The 12,826-nt window shown below is 37.0% G+C and overlaps 1 protein-coding gene across 1 annotated transcript; it reads right to left on the bottom strand.

Moving 5' to 3' along the window:
• Positions 1–736: 736 nt before the first annotated feature.
• On the bottom strand, positions 737–12,411 carry LOC145984387 (large ribosomal subunit protein eL20-like). Its single transcript, XM_083118048.1, has 4 exons — positions 12,299–12,411; positions 9,524–9,703; positions 2,638–2,814; positions 737–967 (listed from the first exon to the last, which is right to left on the bottom strand). Exons 1-4 carry the CDS (start codon positions 12,314–12,316, stop codon positions 809–811), a joined length of 534 nt encoding a protein of 177 aa, XP_082974174.1. The 5' UTR covers positions 12,317–12,411; the 3' UTR covers positions 737–808.
• Positions 12,412–12,826: the final 415 nt, after the last annotated feature.

Raw genomic sequence — 12,826 nt, 5'->3', positions numbered from 1 at the left:
CATTTTATCCTCATATCCCAGTTAAAGGCAACCAATATAGAGTAGAACCCAGTTTTAAGTTCCAGAGACCTACATTCATTCGTGATGGTTCCAACATACCAAAATGTTGTAAAATTTCCATAATTTTACATTTTCCTGCATTTTAATTTCTCACCTGGGTTCCCTAAAACAACAAAATTGAAGTTTCACTGAACATTCATTTCTGGTGGTTGAGTTTGAAACCAGGGGTCCCTGATTAGTCAAATGGTTAGTGTTCTTGCTTTTGGTGAGTCAATCCCCAGCAAAAGCTCCCAACATTTTTGGCATTGATCCAGCATCGTGATGACTAGTAGAAGGCTCCTTGGAAAAAAGTGGGCTCTGGTCTCAAAAGACAATAAACAGCAGTGCTGGAACTGTTTTTATGTGCTGACCACACACCACACAAAGAAAAAGCCACTCTCGCAGGACCTGGTCATGTCTTTTTTTATATAGTTTGAAACAAGCCATTCACTATGTCACACATTACATACACTGAAAATGGAAATTGATTATTTTCGCACTGAAAGTCTACAAATATGATCATGATGAAGAAATTTAGGACTGCTTCCTGGTTTTGCCTCTGGTTTTCAATATTAGACTCGGGCTTGGTTGTTTGTGAATGTCCATTCATCAATTTCATCACTCATCCCCATCTTTGCAAATTAGTCAAGAGGCACAAAATGCAAAGTAAAATAAACTAAATCAATTAACACACATATTAAATATTCAAATACCTTTTTATTTCAGGTTTCAATATTCACAAACCCTTTTTCCCAGACATTTCATGTCATTACAGGAAATATGTTCTTGGTCTCTTCATACTGAATGCAGGCCATGTTCTCTTTTGTTGGTTCCTTGCTGGTAAGGGGAAGCGGATCTTCGAATCATGGAACTGCTTCACATATGGTCTTCTGCACTTAGATGCTGAAACTATCTCCACTCGTATGATCTATATGTGTAAAAAAACAAACCCATTATGCAAGTATTCTTTAATACAAAGACAGAAAATAGATTGATTGATTGAGTTGGTGTTTTAAGTCCATTTTATGCACAGTCAGGCTAATCGGGACTGGACCTACAGTTCAAAGTGGGATCCGAACCCCTATGTGCCTCCACCGGGTTTCGAACCTCGGACCCCTTGATTACAAGGTGACGATGCTACCACTGCGCCATCAGGGAGGCGTACAGAAAATAGAGTCCAACTCCATAAGTTTAAACATCCTCATGCAGATGTAGTGCAATAGCAGCTCAGTCACAGTAACTTAGATGGCTTGATCCCAAAGCCATTTCTATTAGTTTTTTCGCATATAATGGCCATATTATGCATTTTGCATTGGATTCATTGAATGCTTCTGAAATTGGTAAACAACACAAAAACAATTTATTTACAATATAGCTTCTAATAACCCTTTTTCTTAATAAACTTAATAATGATCAAAATGTCACATATCATGTTTTACTCCTGAGCCCTTGTGAGCATAAAAGACTAATCCAGGTGCGATCGGATGCCAGAGCAACACGTGACGGATTTGTTTGAACTCAATGTGACGCCACACTAATATAGTCCATTGCGTTATGAACAATGTACAGTAACTCTTCGACAAGGGAGTTTTTGAACATGGCCCACGAGAGAACAACAGCATTATGATTATTTCCTGCAATACAGTTTCTACAAACGCGGTGTGACATTCCAGTATAAACGTCCTCACGGACATTTTTAGAAGGCAACTTTTAATCGGTCAATCCTGGTCTACGAATTGTAAATAAATTCAATCCCTGACTGGAAGAGAAAAATAGTAAATGTAAATGAGTTCTAGACAGTATAAAAAAAGGTAAAAAGATAAAGTGCTCCCCTGTGCTTGGTCACGCCATGAAGGCATATAGGGGGTGTGGGGGTAACGCCCCACACTTTCTTGATCCAGTCGCGAGTGGGGGTGATGTGATCAGCATCACACCCCTGACCACCTTTACCCCCCAGGGTTTCCCCCAGGTACGCATGGCATTTGATGCTGGGTGGGCACTGGGGCCGCTTCCAACATTAGAAAAGTTCACATATTTGAACCGGGTGGGGATCGAACCCGGGACCTTGAGCATGGTAGTCAGACGCATTACCGACTGAGCCACCGCCGCCATTAACATTTTCATTTTTAAAGCATTTCAGTTCCGTCCAGGAACCTTTTTCCGGATCAATTTAAATACAGTTCAGGAACCTTTTTTCAGGAACAATTAAAATACAGTCTACGTACCTTTTTACAATGAAACAATACACAACTCTGACCGAATTTAAATTGTGCGAGAAAAAAGGGTCCGGTCCTGCAGTGGAACCCAATAGAACCCATTACAATTTATGGGTTCCTGGACCTTTAACAAGCCTGCCTAAAAGTGGTCCATATTACAAAAATATATTTTCAGTAACCAACAAAGCATCAACAATGAATTGTTTGATTGCTAATAATCCATATAGACTAATAAAAGTAGGGTTTTTAAAAAATGACTTGACTCAATACAACCATTAATTTTGAAACTCTCTATATAGATGCTCTGCAAAAAAAGGACCACTCTTAATTAGAGTCAATATATAGATTGCTGCAGGTAATGGGTTAACAGCAAATACCTTACCTGAATAGAATGAGCCCTTGCTCTGTGCCTGGCGCCCATGTCTCTGTAGCACTGGGTTACAGCACCAGACACACTCATGTCACGATATTCACGGTACATATTGTGAGTTCCAGATCGTGAGTCGTATCTCAGCCATACACCAAAGTTCTTTATTTTGAGGGGGCTCTTCTCTGCCACCTGGAAAAAAGATGGAAGTGTAGAATAATGCTGTAAAAATATTGCATTATATGAAGTCAAGCATGTTTTTATGCAGGCACATCAAACACTCGGCATGCAGCATACCTTAATGTGGCCCACCTTGGCCCTACATAACCTTACATATGTAATTATCCAGTTATTCCTTTTCTCATGAAACATGTCTAGACTCATCCAAACTTCACCCCATTGACCAATTGCCCTTACACAGGTTCATTCTTGCATTCCATTAAGTGGTAAGTGTGGTGTTGACTAAGTAAGCTGATTGACATGTTACTTCTGAAGTACAAAAATATCTTGCTGGCTGGGGAGAAGGAAACTTTTCGCCACAAATGCATCAGTTTCTTGATTATGAATCAAAGGAAAGCCAGTTTCTGGCAAAATCTCAGACAACCATGTCACTGCCCAAGGCTTGTGGAAGTAACAAAGGACTATAGAAGAAAAATGTGAAATTTTTCAAGTGAAATGGGAGATCCTCTATTTTTGTTGTCAAATGCATGGAGAGAGGAAAAGTTTAATTTGTGGCCAAAAAATATAAGTACCAAAGGAACTGGACCAATCTTTCGAGAAGTAATAATAATTTGCCAATAATATTGTTCTCAGTCTCATGCATAACTAATCCCACTCACCAAGAGTTTAAAAAAAAAGACCACCACCACCACTATGTGAGCTTGTCTAATACATCCTTCCATGCCATCCATTGGCACTTAAGTAACTACAAGCGTTTTGATAATTTTTTGGTGAGCTGATAGGCCTACAAAAACTAACTCACTGTAACACAAAATTTATTGTTATCAACCTGTCTAATCATGAGACAACACTAGTAGGTAATATGTTCTGTTCTGGATCAGGGGGACCCACTAATTCTCATTTGGGTCAATCCATATGAAGTCTTACAACATTGTTGCTTGACCATTTTTTAAAAAAAGTTTATTTTTTGTGTGTGAGAGCCTCATATGTTGACAGTTCAGAACCACTGTTATTTTATTTTTACTATCACCAATTTGAAGATGGCGGGCATTTTTTTTATCATGGTGCGAGTCATTTTCTCCATTCACAAGCATCAGCGGCAACTTTTTTTCTCAGCTCTGGTAAGTCCTACGACAATGAGACATTATAGGCTAATTATATTTCTGTATAATTTTCTAAATATTATTCCTTCATAATAAATTTTAAGGTCAAAATTGTGTATTTTAATCGCTCAAAATGACATTAATGACATTTTTTTTAGGGGGAAGGCAGTTTGTTTGACACGATTTTTTTTTGTGCAAGTACCTGTGTACCAATAGTATATATTTTGAGTAACCATACATTGCACTTATAAGACTTTCCCGCATCTAATGTAATAAAAGCAATTACATTATTTTTAAAAAAACATTGTTAATTTGCTGAGAACATCTGAGAACGGATTTTCAACAATAAATACAAACTCAAACAATTTGTGGGATCATTTGTTGGTGTTTGACTGGTTGTAAAACGTAAAACAGTTGCTTTGTGAGGTACTGCAGAAGCAGGGCATTTTTATTGGAAAACCCCTTGCACGTGAGTGTAAGAATGAGTACTAGAATACTCTTCAACAATGCACACACACTGCTCCAATGAATATGCCATTCTGAATCAATAAAAAAACAGGCACAGTGAGCAAAGAGAATTCAATGTAACCAGGGGTAGCCTAGGATTCTCTCGAGAGTCCTATTTCAGCACAAAATCTTGATTTACGATTTTTCACGTAAATATATAGCCAATACTTACACACATGTTGCATGCAACTGTTGGCAATATTTCAAGCTGCTAGTGTTGCCATATACGGAGATATGTCCCAAAAATGGCACTTTCCACTCAACCGATAACATCACCAGTCAAAAATTCATCAAATGTTGCACATGACCAATATTTGTCGCAAATGACAGACTGACATGGCATCAGTCAACAAATGTCTAATTATGACCCTTCAATCATCTTACATATTTTTCTTACTCAAAAGTTCATTTTTGGGAACAAAAATTGAATGCTGCTATCAGTCTGTTTTTAATTTATAGAATTTTTTGTATGGAGTGAACTGAATTTTTTAAACATTGAAAAATCTCAATGGATGAGGCTTTACAATGCAGAAAACCTGGTTACGGTTTTCATGATATACATTTCCAAAGTTTGTGTTGCGAGACTTTTGACTCTACTGTACAAGATGCTGAGCATCACAGTATTACACATCGTTAAATTATTTGAGATAGCAGGAAATGAGGTGTTGGGGGACAAAGGGGAAGAAATTGTTACTGACACTATTGAATGTTCACAACGTTGATAAAAGAAAAAAATCATTTGCTAACTTACGCTCTACTGCAATTTGAACTTAGAATCATCAAAATTTCGTACATATTACAAGAGATCAGTCGCTAGGTAGAAATTTTTAGTCGCCATGGTGACCGCGATTTTTCGAGCTCTGTTTATCAACATGCCGCAGCAACTTCAGATTTCGAAACGATGAAACCAATATTGCACACACACAGAAGCAATTCAAAATTAAATTGATACTTATTAAGGGGGGAGGGGGGGAAATTATATATGCTTAAAGTGTGGAGCTTCGTTGCTGGTTCAGAGCATCATTCACAACTAAATGAAGAGTGTGCGCAACTTACAGATTGGAGACTATAATCTTTACTTGTCAATTCCATTTCAATATCTTCACGATAGTATGTAGTTCTTGGGAAGTATGAGGACTAGCTACTGTAGTCTTTAGTGTGGTCAAGAAGATTTGATACTTTCTACATCGCTAGCCTCTGATAATGCCAACACTGCTGCTTTTAATTGTGCTAAATCATCTTGGGATGGGACAGATGATTGCAAAGTCTCAAGATCAGGTTGTATATTATCTAAAAATGATGAAAATGAGAGATTTGTTTCCACACTCAAATTTTCTAAATAAACTATCTTTTCTGAACAGTACTTAATGTTTCTTGAATACTCGTCAACAGAGATTGACTGATCTTGGATGATTTCGATCAAAGCGTGAATATTTTCATCATTCGTTGACTCCAAAGCTGATTGAAGTCATTGCTTGGACTAGTCAGAAATCCTCGAACTTCTCCAATCGCAGTTTTACATTTGCAACACACTTACTGATTATTTTCAATTCTTCAGAGGAGGGTAAGTTGGTAATGGTGTCTTCTAAAATTTGTAATTTATTTTTAATTTCTGCGAGAGTACTATGAAAGCTTTTCATTTGAAGTTTTTCCTTGATTATTTTGTAACGTCAGAGTGCTCTTTTGGTAAGATTCAAGTTCCTTTGCAAATTAGCGATAGCATTATTCATCTGTTCGACATTAAAATCATTTTTAATATATTGCATCAAATTTTGGAGTTCTGTCAAGTTAATCTATATGATAGAAGTTTGCTCTTGAAATGAAGTTGCAATTGTTCGATATCTTGAAGTTACTGCAGTTTCAGTACTTTGCTCTGTAGCGAGCCTACACTCAATTGACTATCTTCCATGCTTTCTATAGAAGCTAAATTAACAATTCTGTAATAAAGATTTAAGTTCGGCATCAATTTTCAATATAGGGGCAATCAATTGAAATTGAAGGTTGGTAATCTCATTCTGTATACTCGAATTTAATGTATTCTGCAAAGTTGACAAATCCATGCGAAGTTTCCTCACATGTTCGTCCAATCTGATGAGTTCGCCACTGTTGTCTGACATCTCTTGATGCCATGTATTTCCGAAGATGTCATGAAGCATTGTGATAGTTGGGTATTTCTATGTACTTATGCGAGAATCACAAGAGAATAAACAATTTGCAATTCGATGAAAAGAGGAAGGGGTTTGTTATATTCACCAATCATTTAAGCAAACAAGAATTCACCTTCTTCCACGTTGTATGTGGTGTTAGAATTATGTCAGAATGTTTGTTTCTGTACGAACTTCAGCCCACGTGGATGATCGCTGCATCCGAAGAAGACACACTGATTTGCAGCTTTCCTCAGACAGGAAATTTGTAGTAATTTTCATTGTTATTAAATACATACAATTTCATACCTGTATTGTCACCTACTTGCTGCCAGATGCTGTTCAAATGCACAATGATCAAACCATTCAGTTGACGCATTTCTCCTATCACATCCATGTTCACTGAAGTTTCCACTGGCTGAAGAATGTTATGCTTCTTAAATACGTTCATAGGCATATTGTATATTTTAACAAAAAACAACTTTTTTTAGAAAATTAGTTTTGTCGCTTGCCTCAACTTCGGGATGGTCGCAACAAAAAAGTCACAAAATGCCAAAATAGGAGAGAGGGTCAGGTCACAGCTAGGAAAATGCTTGTTTTCGAACATGATCATGAAAAATGCCTAAAAAACTTACTTTTTTAAAACATGAAATGTTCTTTGCAGCTTTAAAAAATCAGTTTCGAGATGTTAGGGTCTCAAAAACCATGGGAATATCACATTTTCGAAAGGAAAGGAAAAATAGGGGATTCCTCTGATCCAGAACGGAACATATTACCTACTAACACTCAATTAACACTAACACTACTAATACTCAACTAGTAAGAGAAATTCTAAAATTTTCTGAAATTACAGATCTTGCATAAACTTAAGAATCCATTACACATCAGTTTACCCAACCCAAGGAAAAACCACAACCACAAATCTTGGGGTGTAGTACACACAGATAAAGGAAGATCCGATCAGAGTTGTCAATCACCTTTGCCACTGATCCTCTATTAAACCGTACAGAGGGAGGGTGGCTAAGGTGGTGTTCCTTGCCTGAAAGGTGGTGTAAGATTCACACAACTTTCTCCATTGGTCCACCATTATTAAAAAGAATAATTTCACTACATCACAACACTTTTAATATACCAACAATAGTAGTTTGGCAATCTCTACAATAGGCACCCCCCAATTTTCTCTGCAGCAAACTATCTCCAGTATTTGGTTGTGTAAACACTGGCTGCACATGCTAGATCGATACAATTTTATTTTCCCAATTTATGAAATTCTCTGCAAACTTATGCAAAAGTAGTATTACACACAAAACACGGACTATTACAATTTCTCCGTGTGAATTTTGCAAAAAAAGGCAAGCATAATTCAAATGTACCATAACAACATGTACATTACATGAAATATGGCATTGCACAATTAATTTTAATGGTAATGTTACAATACAAGTTACTAAAATATCAGTTTTCAGTTGACTTTATGCATATATTGGTGGGTTTCATGTGACAACAGGATTCACACCGCCGCCATGTTTGCGGCAAAGTTGCTTGTCGTCTGCAAGGAAATACCCACCACGTAGCAGTCGTTACACCTGCACCAACTGTAAATTCATTAGTACTGTGTAAAATGTTGGTAACATTGCATAAAATTAATTAAAATGTAGTGTCATCTGGGAATATTGGTAATTTTTCATATGTTCACCTAAACCTTTGCTGAACTGTAGTTCACATGTGTTTCTTTTAAGGTTTGTTGAAGCACTGTAATTTAAAATGTTGAGGTGCTTGAAAACAGTCACTCCCTGCCTTAACAATTTGGGATATCCCGGCCTCCATGCCAGAGTGACTAACAGCATGCTACGATACCAGAGGTCCCGGGTTTGAATCGAAGCCTGAGCATGGGTGTTCCTTGCGAGTTTCACTTTTATCGTCAAACTTGTCAGAAGTATCAGCAATTTTGGTATAATTTAACAATACAGAAAATTTCACCAATTTGTTTGAAATTTCGGATACTTACTAATTTGGGTCTCCTAATCACGAATCTGCACTTAAAATTTGGCGCTCACTTATAGAAATTCCTGAATTATGGCTAGCCCCACGAACCATTGGCACGTGGTTAGGTTAGGTAACCTAGTTAAATTTTAGGGTCGTAGTAATATTAGGAATATATATATTTCGTTTTTTAAGTATTCGAAACGGAAAATCTTGCAATAAATAATGAGCAATTGTGCATTGTCAGTTGCGATGACGGACTCTCTGACACGTGAGCACCAAATTTTAACTTCCGATTCGTGATTAGGAGCCCTAATTTAGCGAGTATGCCGAATTTCAAACAAAATGGAGAAATTCCCGTTATTGTAAAATTGCTCCGCAATTTTTATATACCAAAAAACAAGGAAACACTATTGCAAGTATGATTAAGCACACCAGTTCGAACCACTTGTACTAAAAGTTACAGACAAAGGTGGCATACAAAATTACCCAAGAGGAAATGTCCACTGCATTTCATTACTCTGTATGTTGGCTTTGTTAATTAATGTTGGCACGATTTATTTTAACCAACAGGCGACACTGTGGTATCTTCTCATCAATAATTATCGAATCCCATGTACTGAAGCGCACTTTCTCGGAATTTTTTTAGGATAAACGTGAGTTTCTGTTAAACCAAAAACTACACAGTACCATCATAACAAGGTTGAAATATCCAGCCGCCCGCTTGAATTCTGTATGTTTACAAGAACCGGCCTCAATCATGGCTGCTTGATCCCACAATGCATCAGTTTGTGACGTAGGTGAAACACACCTATAGGCTAATCGGGAGTCTGCCTACAGTTGAAAGCAGGATCCAAACCACTGGGAAATTTGTCTCCAATGGAGGTTGAACCCAGGACCCTTAGAATTTAAAATACAATCTATGTATTGAACATATGATACATAGCACAAATAAGGTAGAAATAAATGTAAATCTCAACTTACCTGTTTCAGTGCCACAATTTCACCAGTACTTTTCTTGAACTTTTTCAGCTGACGAAGAAAATACCAAAACCTTGACTTGGCAACTATTGAATCATGGGCAAATATAGTCATCTTGTACAGTGGAGTGGTTGGCTCCTTTGGAGTTGGCAACTTGCGGCCAATAACCTCGTATTCTTTCAACTGAAAGGCAGAATGATATATGTAAGGAAGAAATTCATCCACAATAACAAACACATTTCAAAAATCTTATTCATTCAACTTCCATACAAAATACTATGAGCCCCAAACATGACTCACCACGCACATGACCTAGATGGCAGCAGTAGTCCATAACCAAGATGACAGTAAACAAATGGCTGGTTGCAAGAGAAGTATCGGTAAATTTCTTATCTCCGGAAAACAGCTGAAATTTGCTAGTTCATTTAATTTCAATATTCGTACTTACGTACGCATTGCTGAAGGTGGAATTTCACTTAATTCACGGAAATAAGCCCTATTTGCGACATATTGAGTAAGTTTCTTACTTTATTTTTGCCTTTGGTAACTCAAAATGGCGGTCACAGTTTCCCTACCATACTCGGCACCCCACTGCACCCAAAAATACCGATGTAGCCCAACAAACCATTGACGCATAGCCCCACGAACCATTTCCGGTAAGGTTAGATTACGTAGGGTCACATATAGGTTACAATAGTTAAAAATAGGTTTAGAAAAAAAATATGCATAGCCCCACAAACCATTTGCTGAAATGTACCTTCTTCAGTTACAAAAACACGTGTTTGGAAACTGACTAGGATTACGTCATCACACACTTCCCTGCACTTCCACAAGTATAAAGAAACTGCATTCCTGTAAATTTGAAGAAATCAGTTATCCAGAGATAAGAAATTTACCGAAGTATCATATTCGAGTATATAGAAACGCTCAAGCAGTAAGTAATCGCTAAAACTCTCAAGTATGTGTTAACAGACTTAAATCGATCCATGATGAAATTGGAGGCTCAAGTTTCTTTTGTTTGATTTTGATTTCATCATGCTGTGTGCAATTTTTACATGTTTTGATCTCTATTTACGCCTGCTAGCACATACTGCGGACTTTTAGCGATTTCTTACTGCAAGTTTCCTTGACACTGGTCTATTACTTCCTAATGCGTGTTTTCATAGTTAGGTTAGGTGGGTCAGGTTTAGTACCATTAGCATTTTAATAATAACCCTAAATGCTTTTGTGGGTAGGGTAGGCAGGTCAGGTTTAGTTCTCTTAGCATTATAATAAAGTCCCTACTACTGATCATAGACAAAAGTTTGAATTCTACCTTCTATCAATGGAGAATGCCTTGACCATATTATACCGCATTTGTTACAACCTGTCCCGGTCCCGCGCTAGCTGATCGCTGGCTTTTCTCGGTGCTGGGGAAAGTCAAAGCCAGGCAGCCAATTAAAATACGCAACGTCGCAACAGCGTCAATGTAAGCGCCTCTCTTCTGGCTTCCATTTGCTCCTCGCTGCCCAGCAGACGATTTTTTCCTTGTTTCTCATTGGCACCGAAACTGTCGAGCGATCGCTAGCGCGGGAAATGGGACAGGTTCTAACAAATGCGGTATAGGAGCATGCTTGTGTACGGTAACATAAATAACAATTTCTAGAAATCCAAACAGGGCTCATTACTTAAAGGAAGGTTCAAATTGTGTGACACAGATTGCCAAAATTCTACGATAATTAGTTGTTCTGCCAGAAGAATTTGAAAAATATCCTAACAATTGGAACTGTTGCCAAATTGGAAATACACAATTGGAACTTGGGCATGCTAAGTCCCTTCCTCAGCCTCCTATGGCACTTGTAATACTTATCACACTATAGAAGCTTAATTTTCAATAACCTACCCTATTATCATCATCAGTATAATATGATTTTTTACAGACTACAGGAATCCCAATTATTTACATATTGCATAAATATGCTCTGAAATTGTAAAAAGATGTAAATGCAAAAACAAAAAAAAAACAAAAAACTTCTAGTAATAAAGGAAATATGAAACATGTTGAAACCCAGAATGGTTAATTTTATATCTATCTAGGCTACCACTCCAATCTGTAAAGGTTCAGAATGTTTTCAGATTTTTCTTTCAAGTTATCCTAGCAGAATGATAAATTATCGAAGAATTTAGGAAATCAAAGTCACACGAAGTTAGAACCTTCCATAAAGTATTGGGCATTGCTTGGATTTGAAAAACGAAATGTATTTATGTTGGAAAAAAATTTGCCACCATAGCCCTACCTAAAAGCGTCCTTGATGCCGAAATAAAGTTTACAACTGCACGATTTATTCAGATGAAATATATTATTTAGATTGTTTTATATTTAGTTCATCAGATAGTGGATAAACATTTTGATAATGGTTTGAACGTGGTCTAGAAATACATATACTATGCATTTCGTAATAAAAACCAGTCAAAAAAACAGCGTTAACACGTGCACAATGCATTCGAGTATATTAAAATTAGCTTCTCGGCTAGCAAATAATGTACCAGTTCAACACGCATGGGTAAATGTAACAGTGATATTTTCATTGTAATTTCACAGAAGAGTTTTATTTTTCATAATTATATATAGAAAAACACAATCTCGGGACCTCACAGCCACATGGTACCATCAACTACGATTATTCCAACAAGAATATTACAACTTAGTGACCTTTCATTATTTTACGAAATGCATAGTATATATATTTCTTTTACAATAATGAAACAAAATACTGCATTATAAAATGAAATACTTACTGTTCCCTTCGCCTTCATTTTGGCTCTGTTCTAGAAGAAGTAAAAGCAGCGTGGAAAAAGAACAACAGACTACCTCTTGCTCACAACCTTCTTCTTCTTCTTCTAAAAATGTTGCTTCCACCAGTGTTGCCACAATATGAGGGCACAATTTCCGAGCAAGCTGATGGCGCAAAAGAACTTTGCCAGACACCAAAAACACCGCGGCGTGCAAAAGCGAAAGTTTCCCGAACCGAATTCAAGCCAAACACCTGTCCAAAAGAAAATAAAGATTTCAGAACAAGGGGATGACTTGAAACCGAAGAGAACGGCCTTCAGGAAAATGTTGGCAGACTACAGTCTGCAGCAGGGTTGGCAAAATTTGTGTTTTTTTTAAAAAGAACAAAACAAACTGTTTTTTTTTGTTTAAAACATGTTTTTTTTGTTTTAAACATAGTTTTAAACATGAGTTAAAAAAACATGTTTTAAACATGTTTTAAACAAAACAAATTCAACCTTTTCCCAGTAAATTATACTTAAAGTCGTTAAAGA

This window comes from Lepisma saccharinum, chromosome 2 (assembly GCF_977018435.1).
Source record: "Lepisma saccharinum chromosome 2, izLepSacc3.1, whole genome shotgun sequence".
In the NCBI taxonomy this organism is placed as follows: domain Eukaryota; kingdom Metazoa; phylum Arthropoda; class Insecta; order Zygentoma; family Lepismatidae; genus Lepisma; species Lepisma saccharinum.
Note: the sequence above shows the minus strand (reverse complement) of the source record. Positions and strands in the feature narration are given on the sequence as shown.

Bases quoted from the DNA above. Each gene is read 5' to 3' on its own strand.
- LOC145984387 (XM_083118048.1), bottom strand. The intron at 2,815-9,523 runs GTAAGTTGAGAT...TCTTTTTTCCAG, and splicing joins AAATTGTGGCACTGAAACAG to GTGGCAGAGAAGAGCCCCCT. The intron at 968-2,637 runs GTAAGGTATTTG...TTACACATATAG, and splicing joins CAAGGGCTCATTCTATTCAG to ATCATACGAGTGGAGATAGT.